Source organism: Oryctolagus cuniculus, chromosome 7 (assembly GCF_964237555.1).
Source record: "Oryctolagus cuniculus chromosome 7, mOryCun1.1, whole genome shotgun sequence".
In the NCBI taxonomy this organism is placed as follows: domain Eukaryota; kingdom Metazoa; phylum Chordata; class Mammalia; order Lagomorpha; family Leporidae; genus Oryctolagus; species Oryctolagus cuniculus.
In genome coordinates this window covers 49,241,422-49,261,441 of record NC_091438.1, presented here as the reverse complement: position 1 = coordinate 49,261,441, position 20,020 = coordinate 49,241,422, and the positions used below count along the sequence as shown (strand labels likewise).

Below are 20,020 nucleotides of genomic sequence, written 5' to 3'. Positions count from 1 at the left end.
TACTGTGGTTTAAATTCTGTTTTTTTTTTTTTTTTTTTTTTTTTTTTTTTTTTTTTGGTAAAGATGTATTTATTTATTTGAAAGTCAGAGTTAGAGAAAGGGGCAGGCCGGCCAGAGCCACAGCTCAACTAGGCTAATCTTCCCCCTGCGGCACCGGCACCCCGGGTTCTACTCCCGGTTAGGGCGCTGGATTCTGTCCCGGTTGCCCCTCTTCCAGGCCAGCTCTCTGCTGTGGCCCGGGAAGGCAGTGGAGGATGGCCCAAGTGCTTGGGCCCTGTACCTGCATGGGAGACCAGGAGGAGGCGCCTGGCTCCTGGCTTCAGGCTTCAGATTGGTGTAGCGCCTAGCCGTGGGCGGCCATTTCAGGGGTGAACCCCAACGGAAGGAAGACCTTTAAAAGAGAGAGAGCTTCCATCCGATGGTTCACTCCCCAATTGGCCTCAACGGCCGGAGCTGCGTCGATCTGAAGTCTCCTACGTGGGTGCAGTCTTTGGGCCATCTTCTGCTTTCAAAGGCCACAGCAGAGAACTGGATTGGAAGTAGAGCAGTGTGGACTTGGACCGGCGCCCATATGGGATGCCAGCACTTCAGGCCAGGGCATTAACCCGCTGCGTTCCAGTGTCGGCCCCTCTGGTTTTTTGTTTGTTTGTTTGTTTGTTTGTTTTGACAGAGTGGACAGTGAGAGAGAGAGAGACAGAGAGAAAGTTCTTCCTTTTTGCCGTTGGTTCACCCTCCAATGGCCGCTACAGCCGGCGCATTGCACTGATCCGAAGCTAGGAACCAGGTGCTTCTCCTGGTCTCCCATGCAGGTGCAGGGCCCAAGGACTTGGGCCATCCTCCGCTGCACTCCCGGGCCATAGCAGAGAGCTGGCCTGGAAGAGGGGCAACCGGGACAGAATCCGGCGCCCCGACCAGGACTAGAACCCGGCGTGCCGGCGCCGCAAGGCGGAGGATTAGCCTAGTGAGCCACAGCGCCGGCCCCCTCTGTATGTTCTTTTAAAAGCTGTATTTTTCTTACTTTAGAGGGTAGTTCTAGCATGTGAATTGAAAGAACCAGTAGGTAAGAAAGCTGTAAGCATAAGGATGTGTCCTTGGTTACAGAAGGTTAGATTTCGGATAGAAAGAATTTTTTAACAGGAACTGAAGGAATAACTGCATATTGTAGGAGGCCTGTGGAAATTGAAGGCTGTATGAGATTAGTTTGGATAAGATTAGAAGGAAATTTAAAAGCTCTTCTAAAAGGCCACAGGGGGGCGGCGCTGTGGCCAGCAGGTTAACGTCCTGGCCTGAAGTGCTGGCATCCTATATGGGCACCAGTTCTAGTCCCAGCTGCTTCTCTTCCAATCCAGCTCTCTGCTATGGCCTGGGAAAGCAGCAGAAGATGGCCCAAATCCTTGGGCCCCTGCACCTGTGTGAGAGACCCAGAAGCTCCTGGCTTCGGATTAGCACAGCTCCGGCTGTTGCGGCCATCTGGGGAGTGAACCATTGAATGGAAGACCTCTCTCCCTCTGCCTCTCCTCTCTCTGTGTAACTCTGACTTGCAAATAAATAAATAAACCTTAAAGCAAAAAGACAGCAGGATTACTTGATTCTCTACCTCTCTACATGATATATGTAATTGTCCTAAGTGATGGGTTCGTATGCTGAAATCACTTGCTAATCTTTTTCAATCAGTGTTTTCCTGTGTTTTGTAACTGGCCTAGGTAACAAGTTTTATGTGTCTCAGGGATGTTCCATGTATTTTCTGTTGCCTTTATTGATTTTACCTGATTTAAAAATTTGACTCTTAAAGGAGTTAGCTTTATCTGATTAGATCTGATCAGATCTGATCCACAGCTTTGGTTGAAATGCTCAGGTTTTACTTTGACCAAATGGTTTCAACCTGACAATTCTTTTACATCTGAAGCTCCAAAACTGAGTCTTTGACCTTGAGGCTTCTGGCTGGATCTGTGGAACTCTCAGAATAGGCTCTCAATTGGGAGAGATAATAACTGCCTTATGTTTTGTGTTATCCAGAATTAAACAGTGCCCCGGAGGAAATCTGCATTCTACCAGGGATCCTAGATCAACCCCCAGAAGAATGCCCCATTGCTGTCCCTCAACAACGCCCCCTTTCAGCATGAAGCTGCCAGAGCAGTCGTTACCCCCTGTCCCTAACAGCAGTTAGAGTCCATTCTTCTGGAGGTGGGGGGGGGGGGGGGGCAATATGAGACAGTAGGTGAATTAATACACCATTAGGTCAGGTCCCTGTTGGAATGAGAAGAGGGGGAGTCCCTATAAGAGTGGACAAGATTCATGCTTCTCCCCAGAAGCTGCCTTTAGCAAGACAGAAGTGCTGGTTCCACCCTTCTGAGTTTCTAGTTTTACCATGAGAATAGAAAGAGGTTACCTCTTCTGATGGCTTTTTTGTTTTATCCTGAGCAGCCTAGGCAGGATTACAGTTCCTGCCTTCTGATGGGTTTTGTCCCCACCCTTTGATTGATTGTTCTGGAGTTGTACTGTTCCACCAGTTTCTTGGGGTTTCCTCTCTTGGAGCCCCCTCCAGCTGCTGTAGCAGGAGGTCTCTGACTCCAGTAAATTAGTCTCCATTTTACCTTTAACAGTATCAGCCTTCCAACCCAACCCCACTAGCCACAACACTTCACCCAGCAGAACAGGGCAGATAGACAGCTAACATTTTAACGCTGGGGCCTTTGGAATTTATATAATGCTTTTGCTACTTTCCACAATTTACAAAAACTGGTTTGTTAGCACTTGTAGCTAGGGAGGAGTAGTGACCAGAAAACCATCTTTCGATTTAGCAATAGAGGGCCATAGTAAAGTGACATACAAGAAAAATAACATCCAATCTGTACAAAAAAGTTAATGACTAAAAATGGGGAGAGGGATGAAAGAAGCACACATCTTTTCATTGGAAATACTGGAGAAAAAAATCTTAACCTTGTATTAGATTTTTCCAGGACCTCTTTTTGAAATTATGAAGGGATAAGGAAAATAATACATTGAATGATGAAATTTCAGCACCAGCTACAGCTGATATTAAATAAAGTAGAGAAAAATTCTAGGAATGGCAGTTTAAAAAATGCAAGCAGTTTCTTTTTCTACAGAGTCAAAAATACTAGGGAAATGTTAAAAAAAATTGAGATCACTGAGAAATGAGCACAGTCAGATAGCAGTTTTGTTACAGGGAAAACAGCAACAAAGACAATGACCTTGGTTCTTGTCTCACATAGAAGAAGAATTTCCATGCAGAAAAGGCATTGAGTAAAGCAAGATAAATTGGAGTCAGAAACCTCATGCCACAGTAGCCAGGAGGGCAGCTCCAAGAGAGACCAACCTGAGAAGTGGAACAGTCAAAGGAGAGAAACAAAGCCCATAAGAAGGCAGGAATTGTAATCCTGCCCAGCATGCTCATGATAAAACAAATTTCACTAGAAACTCAAAAGGGTGGAATTGCTCCTGCTAAAGGCAGCTTCTAAGGAGAAGCATGCATTTTGTCCATTCTTTTTTTTTTTTTTTTTAAGATTTGTTTATTTGAAAGGCAAAGTTACAGAGAGGAGGAGAGAGATCTCTTCCATCCACTGGTTCACTTCCCAAATGGCTGTGACGGCTTGGGCTGGGCCAGGCCAGAGCCAGGAGTGTCTTCCGGGTGTCCCACACAGACACAGGGGTCCAAGGACCCAGGCCTTCTTCCACTGCTTTCCCAGGTGTACCAGCAGGGAGCCAGGTCAGAGTGGAGCAACCAGGACATGAACCACTGTACACATGGTATGCCGGCATTGCACTGTGCCACAGTGCTATCCTTCAGTGTCCAATCTTAAAGGACACTCAGTTTCCTCATTCCAACAGAGACCTTACCTAACAACCTAGTAACCCATCTAACTCATCACAGTTTGAGAGGAGCATCAGCTGGCTGTTACACATTTGTTCCTGTCTTTTTTTTTTTTTTTTTTTTTTTTGACAGGCAGAGTGGACAGTGAGAGAGAGAGAGAGAGAGAGGTCTTTCTTTTGCTGTTGGTTCACCCTCCAGTGGCCACCGCGGCCAGTGCACTGCAGCTGGCGCACCGCGCTGATCCAAAGCCAGGAGCCAGGTGCTTCTCCTGGTCTCCCATGCGGGTGCAGGGCCCAAGGACTTGGGCCATCCTCCACTGCACTCCCGGGCCATAGCAGAGAGCTGGCCTGGAAGAGGGGCAACCGGGACAGAATCTGGCGCCCCGACCGGGACTAGAACCCGGTGTGCCAGTGCCGCAAGGCAGAGGATTAGCCTAGTGAGCCGCGGCGCCGGCCTTGTGCCTGTCTTGCTCCTCAGCCACCACCCACCCAAGTGGACAGATTGAGAGTTCAGATTGAGAGTAGAGTAACTGGGAATTTAAAGGAAAATTTTGAAATTGAGAGAGATGCCACAGGACTGAGTCAGAATCTAAGTCTAAACTCTACTCAGATCCCTTCCTCTTCACTAAACACAGCATGTACACAAGGAGCGCCAGAGAACCTGAGGAAAAAGTTGGCAGGGACTAGAAGGAAATTTACCCTTGAAAGACAAAATTGCTTTCTGGTGAGATTTGCAAATACTGTGCCTTTTATTGCATGTGTTGCCAGAACTATGTGCAGATTGGGCACACAGCTTGATGACAGAAAATGAAAGCCTTACTTGGCTTGAAGTGTCAGAAGTTAGAACTCAGGACTGGCCAAGCAGTTTGAAATTTAGAAGATCCCTAGAAGCAAAGGAACCATGAGGTCCTATAGTGAGTATAGAATCTACCCAAATTTATACAAACTGAGGCTCAGAGAAGAACATCAGAGATGCTAAAAAAAAAAACCAGCTGGAAGCTGAACAATTGAAAAGAAACAATTGCTGCAGCTATGATAGTTTTCACGGTTTGAGTCTAGGTAATTTCGCTACCTACTACTACAAAAAAACCAACAGTCACGTTATCTACAATATCAAATCTTCCACCAGAATTTACTAGGCATGCGAAGAAATAGGACCATACTCAAAATAGAAAGGAGTCAATAGAAATTAACTCCACATGGCTGTACATGTTAGACTTAGCAAACAAAGACTTGAAAGTAGCTGTTACAAATACAGTCAAATGAAGAAAAGGACTGGCATTGTGGTGCAGTGCAGTAAGATACTGGCTGGGACCCCCTCAGCCCATTTCATAGTGCCTGGTACAGTTCCCAGCCACTTCACTTCCTATGCATCTTCCTGCTAAGGTACCTGGCCAGACAACAGATGATGGCTCAAGAACTTGAATCCCTGCCACCCATGTGGTAAATCAGGTTAGGTGCTTGGCTCCTGACTTCAGCTGTTGCAGGTATTTGAGGAGTTTACCAATGGATAGAAGGGGTCTGTTTCTGTCCCTCTCTTTCACTCTTTCAAATAAGTCAATAAATAAATTTTAATAAAAGAAATGAAGAAAAGCATATTAGTGAAAAGAGGGAATCACGTTAGAAAATGGAAATTGATAAAAGAACAAGATGGGAATTCAAAAGTTGACAACTACAGTAACTGAAGTAAAATCTTACAGATGTCTTACAGAGGTGGCAGAAGAATCAGTGACTTACATGATGGAATAATACAAATTAATCTGAAGAATAGAGAAAGGATTAAAGAAATATGAATAAAATCTCAGTATGCAAGCAGTCAAACATACTTGGAGTCCTATAAGAGAAGGAAAGGGTAGAAAAATTATTTGAAGGGGCCAGCACTGTGGCACAACGGCTTAACGCCCTGGCCTGAAGCGCTGGCATCCCATATGGGTGCCGGTTCTAGTCCCGGCTGCCCCTCTTCTGGTCTAGCTCTCTGCTATGACCTGGGAATGCAGTAGAAGATGGCCCAAGTCCTTGGGCCCCTGCACCCATGTGGGAGACCTGGAAGAAGCTCCTGGCTCCTGGCTTCGGATCGGCGCAGCTCCGACTGTTGCAACCAATTGGAGAGTGAACCAGCAGATGAAAGACCTCGCTCTCTCTGCTTCTCCTCTCTCTGTGTAACTCTGACTTTCAAATAAATAAATAAATCTTTTTTTAAAAAAAGAAAAATTATTTGAAGAAATACTGATTAAAACCTTCTAAGATTTGATGGAAAACATTAATTTATAGATCCAGGAAGCTAACATAACTCCAAGTAGGATAAACACCAAAGAAAACTACACCTAGCCATATATGGTGAAACTGCTAAAAGAGAAAATCTTTTAAAGAACAAAAGAAAAATGATACATACAGATGAATAAATGAAAAAAGTATTGTATAATAAACATAAAAAAGTCAATTGTATTTCCATATACTAGAAATTAACATGGATATTAAAATTAAAACCATAATCTCTCAAAATGAAATGTTTAGGGATAAGTGTAAGAACACATAAGACCTGTGGGCTGAAAACTAAAACTGCAGTGAGGGGCTGGCGCTGTGAGTGAAGTTGTCGCCTACAGTGCCAGCATCCCATATGGGTGCCCAGTTCAAATCCCTGCTGCTCCACTTCTGATCCAGCTCTCTGCTCTGGCCTTAGAAAGCAGTAGAAGATGGTCCAAGTGCTTGGGCCCATGCAGCTATGTGTGAGACCCAAAAGTAGTTCCGGGCTTTGGATCGGTCGAGCTCCAGCCATTGTAGCCATTTGGGAAGTGAACTAGCAGATGAAAGACTATCTTTCTCACTCTCTTCTTGCCTCTGCCTCTCTGTAACTCTGCCTTTCAATAAATAAAGCCTTAAAAAAAATTACAGTGAAAGAAATCAAAGATCTAAGTAACTTGGAAGGCATCATGTTTATGGGTTAGAAGACTATATAGCAATGATGTTAATTCTTCCCCAAATTTATATTCAAGTTTAGAGGAATTCATTTCAAAATCTCGAGCTTTTTGTACATGATCATATATATATATATGATTGTCATATATATGACTATTCTAAAATTTAATCTCTCTCTCTGCCTCTCAAAAATATTTTTAAAAGGGAATGGGTGTTTCGTGTTGGTGCCTGCATCACAGTGCCTGGCTTCAGTTCCCAGCTGCAGCTTCTGGATGATGCAGACCATGGGAGGCAGCAGTGATTGCTCAAGTAATTGGGTTCCTGCCACCCGTGTTGGAGATCTGAATTGAGTTCCTGGCTCTAGCCCAGCCATAGCCATTGCAGGCATTTGGGAAGTGAACTAGCCAACCCATCCCTCAAATAAATTTGGAAAATAATATGGAAATTTAGAAATAATATAGAAAAGCAAAAGGATAAACAATTTTGAAATAGAACAAAACGAGAAGAATTGGTCTACCTGGTTTCAAAACGTATTATTTAGCTACTGTAGTCAAGATCACATGATATTGGCAGACAGATCATTGGAACAGAATAGAGGACTCTGGAATAGATTGAAATAGGCCCAGCTAATTTTTGACAGTAATGCAAAAGTAATTCGGGAGGAAAAACCTTTTAACAGATGATGCTGGAGCAATTAGATATCTAGAGGCAAGGAAATAGTTCTGAATCTAAGTCTCACACCTAATATAAAAATTCAAACAGATCACAGACTTAGATGTAAAACATAAAACTTTCAGGAAAAAAGTGACAAAGTCTTTGGGATTTAGAGCTGGGCAAGGAGTGTGTGTGTGTGTGTGTGTGTAAAGATTATTTGAGTGACAGATGAGATCTTTATCTGCTGTATTACTCCCTAAAGGCCCACAATAGCCAAGGCTGAGCCAGACCAAAGCCAGGAGCCAGGAACTCTATCCTGGTCTCCCATATGGGTGGCAGGGACCCAAGTACGTGGACCATCATCTGCTGCCTTCCCAGGTGCATTACCAAGGAGCTAGATTGGAAGTAGAGCAACTGGGAGTCGAACTGGCACTACAATAAGGGGTACCAACTGCACCAGTGATGTCTTAACCCGCTGCACAAGGTCCACCCCCAGTTCCTAGATTTGACATTAAGGTACACTCCATAAAAGGGAGAATTGATAAATTGGACTCCATCAAAATTAAAAACATTTACTCTGTGAAATATCATGTTAAGATGATTAAAGATAAGCTACAAATTGGGAGGAAGTTTCTGAAACTTACCTGAAAAATAGCTAGTATCTGGAATTTAAAACTTCTAAAACTTACCATTAAAAGAAAAAAATACAACTAGAAAATGAGGAAAAAACATGACCTGACAGTTGATTGTAGAGGATATGCACATGACATATAAGCATATGAAAAGATGTTTAACATTATTAGCCATTAAGGATATGTAATCACTACACACATCTATTAGGATGGCTGAAGTAAAAATTACTGACAGCACCAAATGCAGAATGCAGAACTGGCCCACTCATTCATCACTGGTGGTGATGTAGAATGGGTCGGTAATTTGATAGCACAGGTTTGCTATTTCTTTAAAAAAGTAAACATGCAAACTCTGGACCCCAACAGTTACATCCTAGGCATTTATCCAGAAAAATGCAGATTTAAATTCATATAAAACTTGTGCACATGTGTTTACAGCAGCTTTATTCCTAGTAGCCAAAATCTAGAAATAGCCCAGATAGCCTTTTTTTTTTTCTTTTAAGACTTATTTATTTATTTGAAAGGCAGAGTTACAGAGAGGCAGAGAGAGAGAGAAAGAGGTCTTCCATCTGCTGGTTTACTCCCCAGATGCCCGCAACTTCTAGAGCTGCACCAATCCAAAGCCAGGAATCAGGAGTTTCTTTCTAGGTCTCCCTTGGGCGTGCAGGGGCCCAAGCACCTGGGCCGCCTTCTGCTTTCCCAGGCCATAGCAGAGAGCTGGATTGGAAGAGGAACAGCCGGGACTCGAACTGGCATCTACATGGGATGCCGGCATTGCAGGCGGCAGCTTTACCCACTACGCCACAGCACTAGCCCCCAGATATCCTTTAATGGATGAACAACAAAATAAACTGTAGTACATCCATACCATGGAATACTACTTAGCAAGAAAACAATACACACAAAGAACCTGCATGAATCTCCAGAAAATTGTGCTGAATAAAAAAAGTCCTCAAAGGATACATACTGTATGCTTCTGGTTATATACACATTTTTTTTTTAAGTGATGAAATTACAGAGACAGAAAACCAGTTGGTGGTTGCAGGAGGTTAAGGAAGAGTTGAAATGAGAGGGACATGGGCTGTATGCAGACAACACAAAATGACACATGTAGCCGGCGCTGCGGCTCAATAGGCTAATCCTCCACCTGCGGCGCCGGCACACCAGGTTCTAGTCCCAGTCGGGGCACCAGATTCTGTCCCGGTTGCCCCTCTTCCAGGCCAGCTCTCTACTGTGGCCAGGGAGGGCAGATGGAGGATGGCCCAAGTGCTTGGGCCCTGCACCTGCATGGGAGACCAGGAGAAGCACCTGGCTCCTGGCTTCGGATCAGCGCGATGCGCCAGCTGCGGCGGCCATTGGAGGGTGAACCAACAGCAAAAGGAAGACCTTTCTCTCTCTCTCTCTCTCTCTCTTTCTCTCTCTCTCTCTCTCGCTCGCTCGCTGTCCACTCTGCCTGTAAAAAAAAGAAAAAAAGACACATGTGGTGGAAATATGTATCATGGCTGTGTCAATGTCACCATCCTGTTTGTACTGTAGATTTTTACAAGTTATTTCCATGACTGAAATTGAGTAAATAGTACATGAAATCTGTTTCTTCTTTAAACTGCATATGAATTTACAGTTATCTTATAAATTAAAAGTTAATTAAAAAAGAATAGTAATGGCTAACTACATCCCACAATAGTGAAGACTGAAAAACTGAAGAATGGTATACTCATATTTAAACTATGGTAGTCACTTTTTTAAAAAAGATTTATTATTTATTTGAAAGGCAGATATACAGAGGTCTTCCATCTGTGGTTCACTCCTCACATGGCCACAATGGCTGGAGCTGGGCTGGTCCAACACCAGCAGCTTCTTTTGGGTCTCCCATGTGGGTGCAAGGGCCCAAGGACTTAGGCCATCTTCACAACCTTCCCAGAGGCATTAACAGGGAACTGGATCAGAAGTGAAGCAGCTGGGCCTTGAATTGGTGCCCATATGGGATGCCAGCACTGGCAGGTGGAGGCTTGACCTTCTGTGCCAAAGTGCTGGCCCCAGTAGACACCTTTCAACCACTCTTCCCTTGAACCCTACCACCAAACCTCAGCCAAGTACATACTGTTTTTCATATTATGAATTTTTGTATTCATAAATTCATTTATGAATTTTTATGAATATTTATTTGAAAATGTTAGTGACAGACATGAACAGATCAATCTTCTACTTCCTAGTTCATTCCCCAAACTCCTACAACTGCCAGGCTGGAGCCAAGCTGACACCAGGAGCCTGGAACTCAATTTAGGTCTCTTGACTTGATTGTCAAGGACCCAACTACTTTAGCCATCATCTGTTGCCCACTAGGATGCCCATTAGCAGGAAGCTGATTGGAAGCAGAGGAAAACCAGGACTCAACCCAAGCACGCTGTTAGGGCATGCAGGCGTCCCAAGCAGAGTCTTAATCACTATGCCAAACATCCACCTTGATCTTTTTAACTTCATGAGGACCCTGTTCTTAATACCTTTGTTTTGGGCTAGAGCATGCCAGCAGCTACCACTGGGTTAATGGGGCCTGTATAGATGGAGAAGAAAAAAAACAAAAGGGTATCATGGATGTCCTGCTGATTTATTCAGCAATGAAACAGATTACGATGAGAGGAGGGGCGTGAAGTTAGAGGGAAACTGATGTTTCAGAGGAGAGCAAGTTAATATGATTTTGCTTTGGGTTTTTTGTTTGCTTTATTGAGTTCCTACTCTACCTGGTGCTTTATCTTGATGTACTATTTTATTGTGTCCTTAAATGTAGCCATTAATAAGTGTATAACACTTTGTAGTTGACAGTATTAGTTTTTTTTTTTTAATGTAAGATTTTATTTATTTGAGAGGTAAAGTTAGAGAGGGAGAAACAGAGAAAGAGGTCTTCTGTTCGCTGGTTCACTCCCCAAATGGCTGCAACGACTGGAGCAGGGCTAATCTGGGGCCAGGAGTTTCCTCCAAGTCTCCCAGGTAGGTGGAGGATCCCAGGCATTTGGCCTATCTTCTGCTTTCCTGGGCCATTAGCAGAGAGCTGGATTGGAAGAGGAGCATCCGGGACACAAACTGGCACCCATATGGGATTCCAGCACCAGGGGCAGAGGCTTAGCTTACTGTGCCACAGCACCAGCCCCAACAGTATTAGTTTTTTACATACTATTTCAGTGATCTTCACAACCCTCCAGAGATGAGGAAATGAAAACTCTAGGTCTCACAGCTTCTAAGTGGCAGAGCCAGTCCCCAAATTTATTGTCTACTCCAAATTCTGTGTTCCTTCACCAAATCCACATTGCTTCTGGGAGCGTGTAGTTCCCCCTCAGTTGTAAGTGGTGGAAAGTGGGACTCCAGCATCAGTCTCCTTCCCTGAAGAGCTCAGCCAATGAGAGAAGCAGTGTGAGACTATGAGGTAGATGAGACTGGACTGTAAGGGTCCATGCTCCCTTGCTGAATTTTTATATTTTCTCTCATTTCAGGATGGCAATGGCACGGAGAACTATGTTCCAAAAGGGGGAGGTGCATAACAGACCTTCAGGATTCTGGGGAATGATAAAAAGCGTTACTGCTTCAGCACCAGGAAGTGAAAGTATCCTTTATCACTCTGCTGATTTCCTTTTCTCAACTCTGGACCAAGGGCAGAAGAAAAAAGTAGTGTTGGGATAGCCCCTTCAAAGGTACCTGACTGCATCAGAGTCCAAACTGGCCAAACAAGGCTTAGGAAATAGAGTGTGCAGAATCATCTTTCCAACACCCATTTAAGATTATAAAATCATTGTCTTTGAATTAAAGAGCTTCTAAAAATTCAGTCTTTCCACTTTACAGATGAGAAAATAGTCCCAGAGAGGTTAAGTCACAAAGTGGGTTTGTGGCAAAACCAGGACAGAACTATGGTCTCCTCTTCATAGTTCTTTCCACTACACTATTCCATTTCCCAACTCTTGAAAAACCACCACAAAAATAATGACTGCCTAAGTGGATGGTTTGTATATGGGATGGTAAGGGCCCATTTCTAAAGTGATTAGCATTCCTAAACAAATTTTAAGTAGCTGTGCTTGGCTAGTAACTTTGTGGTTTAAAAAAAAAAAATCAAGGTACTAGGTTAATATTATTCCTGGCCCAGCTGGATATGGTGTTGAACTGATTCCCAAAATGGGTAACCAGATCTCTGTGTGACTCTTAGGCTATTAGGTCAGAACTATAGAGGACTAGGCATTAGATAACATAGTCCTGTTTCCTACTTTGGCCTGTGCTTCCATTGGAGAAAGCTGTAGTCTGTGACTGTGAATTATGACTTACATCCTTCAAATGTCAAATGCAGAAGAGTACGACCAAAGAAAGGCAGGATGCTAATGACAGAGGAAGAAAAATGATTAATTTAGATTCTTTTAATCAAGGACCATTTATTTCATGTCTAGTGTTTGGATGCAAAGTACTGAGGGGCAAAATGATGAATAGAGTGTAGCCTTCCCCCTCAGGGAGCTTACCATCTAATCATGGGAGAGTTGATACTAGTTAAGTTGTGTGTTTGATGGCCTGGACCATGCCAATAGCAGCCACTATTGAGGAAGGAACTGAAGGCCACTTACTGATTTAGGTAATTATGGGAAAAGTCAGAGGGAGAAGGGAGAATTTGGATTAAACTTAATGCTTTAAAAAAATTTATTCATTTATTTGAAAGAGTTACACAGAGAGAGAGAGAGGTCTTCCATCCACTGGTTCACTCCCCAGTTGGCTGCAATGGCCGGAGCTGCGCCAATTCGAAGCCAGAAGCCAAGAGCTTCTTCCAGGTCTCCCATGCAGGTGCAAGGGCCCAAGGACTTGGGCCATCTTCTGTTGCTTTCCCAGACCACAGCAGAGAGCTGGATCAGAAGTGGAGCAGCCAGGACTTGAACCAGCGCCCATATAGGATGCCGGCACTGCAGGCAGTGGCTTTACCCGCTGTGCCACAGTGCCGGCCCCAATGCTTTTTGTCGCTCCCCGTCTTCGTGGAGGAGCAACACTGAACCCTGCCTAGGCTTCATATCCGAGTCACGGCACCATTATGTCGCTCCCCCTCTTCGTGGAGGAACGACACAGGACCCTGCGCTGTTCTTTTGTCTGCTCGGCCCTCCCCGGGTTTGCTGCTGGTTCTTCCCGGGTTGGCTACCGACCCTTCCACCTCCGTGGAAGGGTGGTTCCCCCTGCCACATTCCCCACTTCCGCGGGGGAGCGGCACACCGCCGGCCGGCTCTCTCGGGGGCTGCACAGGTGTTCCCCTTAGATGTTCCTCTTAGATGTTCCTGGTGCATGCCGTCTCTCTCCTCCTTTATAGTCCTCTTCCACCAATCCCAACTCTGCTACCCACACGCCGAGTACGCTGCTCTCCTCCAATCAGGAGCAGGTCCCACAGTTTATTGGTTGAACTGGAGGCAGCTGTGTAGAAGCTGTTTCCCTTCTCAGCGCCATATTGTGGGAAAGCAGATGCATAGAATAAGTCTTAATTCCAGTAACTTAGTCTAGTCCGAGTTGCTCCCAGTTGCTCCCCACACTTTTGTTTTAGAAATAACTATCCTTTTATTACTTACAAATCCATGAAGTCCAAAAGTGTGGGTTTAAGCTATTTTAGTGATAGTAAATCAGTAAGTTTATTAGGAGTTTTTTAAACCTCTCTGAGTCTCTGTTTCCAAAGTGGGCAGAATAGTAACCCTGCCCACTGAGTCTGGGAAAATAGCATAGCTTACTGGAAAGAACAGGCCTTGGAGTAGGCAGATGTAACTTTCCATCCATACCTATTAGCTGTGGGACTTTGAGCAAATTATTTAACTCTCTTAGCTTCACTTTCCTTATCTGCGAAATGGATAACACGTGTTCCATGAGGGCACTCTATGAATAAAGGAAGATGATGTCTGTAAATCCTAGCTCATGTGAGAACTCAGTAAATGTCAGTTCCCTTTCCAAACAGATAATGTAGGAAAATATGCCCTATTATAGGTGTTATGATTATCATGAAACCATTTGAGATCTTGAAGATTACAGTAGATTCCATTTAATTAGATGCCTAAAAAGAATCTAAGACACTTGAACTTGGAGAAACTGAGTGGTAGATTTGGTGGTGATACTCTTGGTGCAACAAAGCTTTTCACGCTTGTGTTGGATTGGGAAAAATGCTCTGAAGTAGCACAGCTATTTGTGAAACAGGAAATTGAAAATACACGTAATTCCTAGGATCCACTAAGGGAAACCAAAAGCATATATGCTTTCTTCATTGCTATATTTTGAAATTTCTGTGTGATTTAAACCTTGATGCCCATTTTGTACCAGATCTTACTCTTATTCAACAGGAAGTGGATGCTTTGGAAGAATTAAGCAGGCAGCTTTTTCTGGAAACAGCTGACCTCTATGCTACCAAGGTACAAAGCAAGAAACTGAACTAAGTATGGTTTTTGCCAATATGATTGAAGGGAGAACAAAATTAAATGTCTTTAGTGACCACAGTAGCCAGTCAATGCAGGAAACATCTCACAGATTCAGTATCAGTCATGAAGCATTTAGAATGACGGGTGTGCACTCTTCATGAAATGCATCTCTCACTGGCAGAAGCCTTAATGGTGTACACGCAATAATAGAAATGGATAGGATAGTCAACATCTAGGGAAGGGCATGCACCACTTCTGCTGACCCTTGATAAAGATTCCTTGTAGTTCCCTTTTATTCCCTTACAAGTTAATAACACAAGAGCACTAGATATCTGTCTGCCGTGGTCTAGCCTTATTTTAATGGTTCTAGATCAAGAAGTATCCTGACTACAAGAAGTAACTGACCTTTGTACACCCAGAATGCAATGTAATTTAAAAATGCAAAAATCTGGGCTGGCGCTGCGGCTCACTTGGCTAATCCTCCACCTGTGGCACTGGCACCCCAGGTTCTAGTTCTGGTTGGGACGCCGGATTCTGTCCCAGTTGCTCCTCTTCCAGTCCAGCTCTCTGCTGTGGCCCGGGAAGGCAGTGGAGGATGGCCCAAGTGCTTGGGCCCTGCACCTGCATGGGAGACCAGGAGGAAGCACCTGGCTCCTGGCTTCAGATTGGTCGGCCAGCGCTGTGACGGCCATTTAGGGGGTGAACCAATGGAAAAAGGAAGACCTTTCTCTCTGTCTCTCTCACTGTCTAACTCTGACTGTCAAAAAAAGAAAAATATTTTATTGAAGATAACTTCCTAGGCATGGCCCCATAAAACAGAGGTTAACATAGTCTTTGGAGACAAATTTGAGACTACTCACCAGCTGTGTGACCATAAGTTATTTAGCCTCTCTAAGGTTCAATTTTCTCATCTGTAAAATTAAAATAATAAGACATATGAAAAAAAAAGATATATGAGTGTTGATGAAGATTAAAGTAGGTGATGTATATAAAATGTTTATCCCAGTCTGTGGCTCAAAGTAAGCTTTCAGTATGTTGCCACTACTAGTACTAATAGCTTCATATTATTACTACAGCGGGAAGTTTTGTTGACTCAGCCTGAGCCAGTGGTGTATAGAGGGAGGAATATTTTTGCTGAAATGAATCTATGCTTGACTAACCATGTTTTGTGTTTGTTTTCCCTCAGGAGAGAATTGAGTATTCCAAAACCTTCAAGGGGAAATACTTTAATTTTCTGGGTTACTTTTTCTCCATTTACTGTGTTTGGAAAATCTTCATGGTAGGTATATTATTTTTAACTGTCAGGGTGTAGGTGATTTTTTGCAGTAAGAGTAGAGAGAAGAGTGATTTTGATTGATGCATTGAACTAAATTCCAAATTCAATTGTGTCAGCAGAGAACATGATCTCTCACATCTCAGAGCTGCACTCTTTTTACCCCCCTCTCCTTTTCACATGACCTAGAAGGGGGAGGTTCATTTTTCTTTCAAAAATCATTAAGAAATATTACTCTTTGTGGCTCTCCCTTAATGTACTATTCTTTATGTGAATTTCAAGTACCTCATTTATCTTTACTTCTGACTCATCTGCAGATATTAATGGATTCAGTGTGGTTATAGAAAAGGCTGATTTGACTTTCTGGTTTGATGACTTTCCTACTGGGGCTGTGTTTACACAAAGAGGAGCTTTGTCAGCTTGTTAATTTTGATCGGTGTAAATGAATGTGGGATTTTGAATTTAATGGATCTAATACTATAATAAATTGATGTCAGTACCACTCAGATGACATTTTTAAATCTTCATTCACTCAGTGGGAGAGGATGAATGAAAAACACTGTGTTCATTCACTAAGCTACTAAAAGGTTTCTTCCTGAGATGCAACCCTTAGGGGAGCAAATAGTTTATTAATAACTTTATTAAAAGTATAATTGATATACAGGGAGGGTACAATTTGGTAACTTTGGACATATTTGCAGCAAGTAATACCATATCAAGTTAAAGAACATACCCCAAAAGTTTCCTCATACCCCTTAGCACTAATCAAGTTTCTGTCATTATATATTAGATTGCATTTTTTAGAATTTTGTGTAAATGAAACCCTATGTGTATCCTTTTCTATCTGGCTTAAATTACTCAGCATGATTATTTTTAATTTTCTATTGTGTGTATTAGTGATTTATCCTGCTTTATTGCTGAGTAGTATGTCATACTATGGATGTATGCCAATGGTTATCTATCCACCTGCTGGTGGGTGTCTGTTTATTTCCAGTATGGGGACATTATAAATAAAGCTCCTGTGAATGTTTCTGTCTAGGTCTGTATTTGGACATATGTTCTCTTCTCTTTAGTAAACACTTAAGGGCAAAATGTCTGGTTCATACGGCAGATGTATGTTTAACCTTTAAAGAAACAGCTAGACTCTACCAAAGAGATTGTGCTATGGTCCTTCGTGCAATATATCTGAGTTTCGGTTTCTCCACATGCTTGCCAGTACTCCCTGTGGTTAGGCTTTTTAATTCTAGAAGTTCTGATAAATATGAGGTGGTATTATGTGGTGTTTTTTTTTTTAATTTATTTTTTTTTTTTTTTTTGACAGGCAGAGTGGACAGTGAGAGAGAGAGACAGAGAGAAAGGTCTTCCTTTGCCGTTGGTTCACCCTCCAATGGCCGCCGCTGCCAGCGCGCTGTGACCAGCGTACCGCGCTGATCCGATGGCAGGAGCCAGGTACTTATCCTGGTCTCCCATGGGGTGCAGGACCCAAGCACCTGGGCCATCCTCCACTGCACTCCCTGGCCACAGCAGAGAGCTGGCCTGGAAGAGGGGCAACCGGGACAGAATCCGGTGCCCCGACCGGGACTAGAACTCGGTGTGCTGGCGCCACAAGGCGGAGGATTAGCCTGGTGAGCCGCGGCGCCGGCCATGTGGTGGTTTTAATTTACATTTCTCTCATGGCAAATAATGTTGAGCATCTTTTCATGTGCTTATTTGCCAGCTGTTTATTCTCTTTGGTGAATTATCTATTCAACTCTTTTACCAAATTTGTAATAAGGCTATTTTCTTTTTATTGAATTGGAGTGGGATGTATACTCTAGAAATCCTTTATCAAATAAGTGATTTTCAAATGTTTTTATTCTCTTGGTAGTACTTTTTTTCCTTTATTTTGGATTGTGCTTTTTTGATTTTTTTTTAAAGATTTATTTATTTATTTGAAAGGCAGAGTTACACAGAGAGAGATCCTCCATCCACTGGTTCACTCCCCAAGTGGCTGCAATGACTGGGCTGGGCCAGGCCACAGCTAGGAGTCTGGAGCTTCTTCTGGATCTCCCACATGGGTGCAGTGGCCCAAGCACTTGGGCCGTCTTCCACTGCTTTCCCAGGTACATTAGCAGGCAGCTGGATCAGAAGTGGAGCAGCCAGGTCTCCAACTGGCGCCCACATGGTTGTGGGCATCCCATATGGCGTTCTTACCCACTATACCACAGCCAGAGCTGGGCCAAGCCAATGCCAGGAACCTAAAATTCCATCTGGCACTCCCACATGGTTGGCAGGGGCCCAACCACTTGGGCCATCTTCCACTGCCTTCCCAGGAGCATTAGTAGGGAGTTGAATCAGAAGAGCAGCTGGACTCATATGGGATGCAGGTATCAGAGGTAGCAACTTAACCCACTGCATCACAATGCCGGTCCCTCATTGTTTTGATTGTTGTTAGCATATAGACATGCTGTCGATTCTTATATTATTGAATTTATGTCTTGCAACCTTGATAAACTCTTTATTATTAATAGATGCTCTTTTATAGGTTTAATTGATTTTATAGATAGACAAATCAGGTCTCTGAAAATCAGAATAATTTGCCTCTTCCTCTCCAGGGTGTATGTCTTATTCCTTTCTACTCTCTTCTTCTTGCTCTCCTTCCCCCCCCCCCCCATTGCCTTCCCCTTTCCTTCTGCTTACATCCCTTCATTTCCCATCTCCTCTTGCCTTCTTCCTCCTGCTGCTCCTCCTACAGTTTTATTGCACTGGCAAAAACCTCCAGTACAAAGTGGAAGTGGTAGCAGTAGTCATCCTATCCTTGATTTAAGAGAGCAAGCATCATCTAGTCTTTCACCATTAAGTATGATGTTGACTGTTTTGATTTTTCTACATCTCTGTTTATGAAGAATATCAGGCTCTGTTCTGGGTTTGTTGTTGTTGTTGTTGTTGTTTTTTACAGGCAGAGTGGATAGTGAGAGAGAGACAGAGAGAAAGGTCTTCCTTTTGCCATTGGTTCACCCTCCAATGGCCACCGCGGCCAGCACGCTGTGGCCGGCTCAGCGCACTGATCCGAAGGCAGGAGCCAGGTGCTTCTCCTGGTCTCCCATGGGGTGCAGGGCCCAAGCACTTGGGCCATCCTCCACTGCACTCCCTGGCCACAGCAGAGAGCTGGCCTGGAAGAGGGGCAACCGGGACAGAATCCAGCGCCCCAACTGGGACTAGAACCCGGTGTGCCAGCACCACAAGGCAGAGGATTAGCCTATTGAGCCACGGCACCGGCCTTTTTATTTATTTTTTATTTTTTAAATTACTTGCAAGGCATGGTTACAAAGGGAAAAGGAGAGGAAAATAGAGCTCTTCCAACCACTGTTTCACTCCCCAAATGGCTGCAACAGCCAGGGCTTGGCTAGACCAAAGCAAGGAGCCAGGAGCTTCTTCCAGGTCTCCCACGTGGGTGCAGAAGCCCAAGGACCCAGGCCCTCCTTCACTGCTTTCCCAGGCCACAGCAGAGAACTGGACCAGAAGCAGAACAGCCGGTTCTCAAACCAGTGCTCATATGTGATGCCAGTATCACAGGTAGCAGCTTTACCTGCTATGCTACAGCACTGGCCCCTCTATTCAGTTTTGATGTCTAGGTGTAACTTTAGACAACAATTGAGAAGTATTGGTTTTCTCCTAATTAACAGAAAGATTTGTATAGAATTATTTTCTCCTTGTTTGGTAAAATTTACCAGTGAAGCCACCTAAGCCTTCTGTTTTGGCAGAAGGATTTTTAGAAACTATCAGTTTCTTAAAGATAGAAGGTATATGGAGGTTATCTGTTTCTTCTTGAGTGACCTCTTGTATTTTTATCTTTCAAGGAGTTTGGATCAGAAGTGGAGGAACAGGTACTCAAACCCAGGTGCTCCAATATGGGGTACAGGTGTCCTAAGTGATGTCATAACTGCTACACCAAATGCCTGCCCCACTCTCATATCATTTGTATCTTCTCTTTGTCAGTCTAGTAAAGATTTTTTTATGTCATTAGACTTTTTATAGACTAGCTTTTGGATTGATTTCCTCTTCTGCTTTCTGTTCCACTGATTACTTTATTATTTCCTTTCTTCTGCTAACCCAATTCCATTTTCCCTACAAGTTTGTATGATTTAAATCTAACAACATATTTTTTATGATTTGAATCTTTTAAATTTTATCAAGATTTATAGCTTATCCTAGAATATAGTCAACTTAGTGCAACATAGTAATGTACTTGACTAGAAAGTGTATTTTGCTGTTCTTGGCTGGACTGTTCTATAAATGTCATTAGGTCAGACTGATTAATAATGTTATTA

The 20,020-nt window shown here is 43.5% G+C and overlaps 1 protein-coding gene across 3 annotated transcripts in view; it reads left to right on the top strand.

Annotated features, from left to right (window-relative positions):
• LOC100358013 (Golgi pH regulator) overlaps nt 1-20,020 on the top strand; it is a 67,459-nt gene that overhangs the window by 38,800 nt on the left and 8,639 nt on the right. For all 3 annotated transcript variants that reach the window (XM_002715650.5, XM_051857327.2, XM_008264554.4), the window contains exons 8-10: nt 11,519-11,628; nt 14,343-14,431; nt 15,624-15,716. In XM_002715650.5, the coding sequence (XP_002715696.1) occupies nt 11,519-11,628; nt 14,343-14,431; nt 15,624-15,716 (292 nt within the window). The remainder of the gene's footprint in view (nt 1-11,518; nt 11,629-14,342; nt 14,432-15,623; nt 15,717-20,020) is intronic.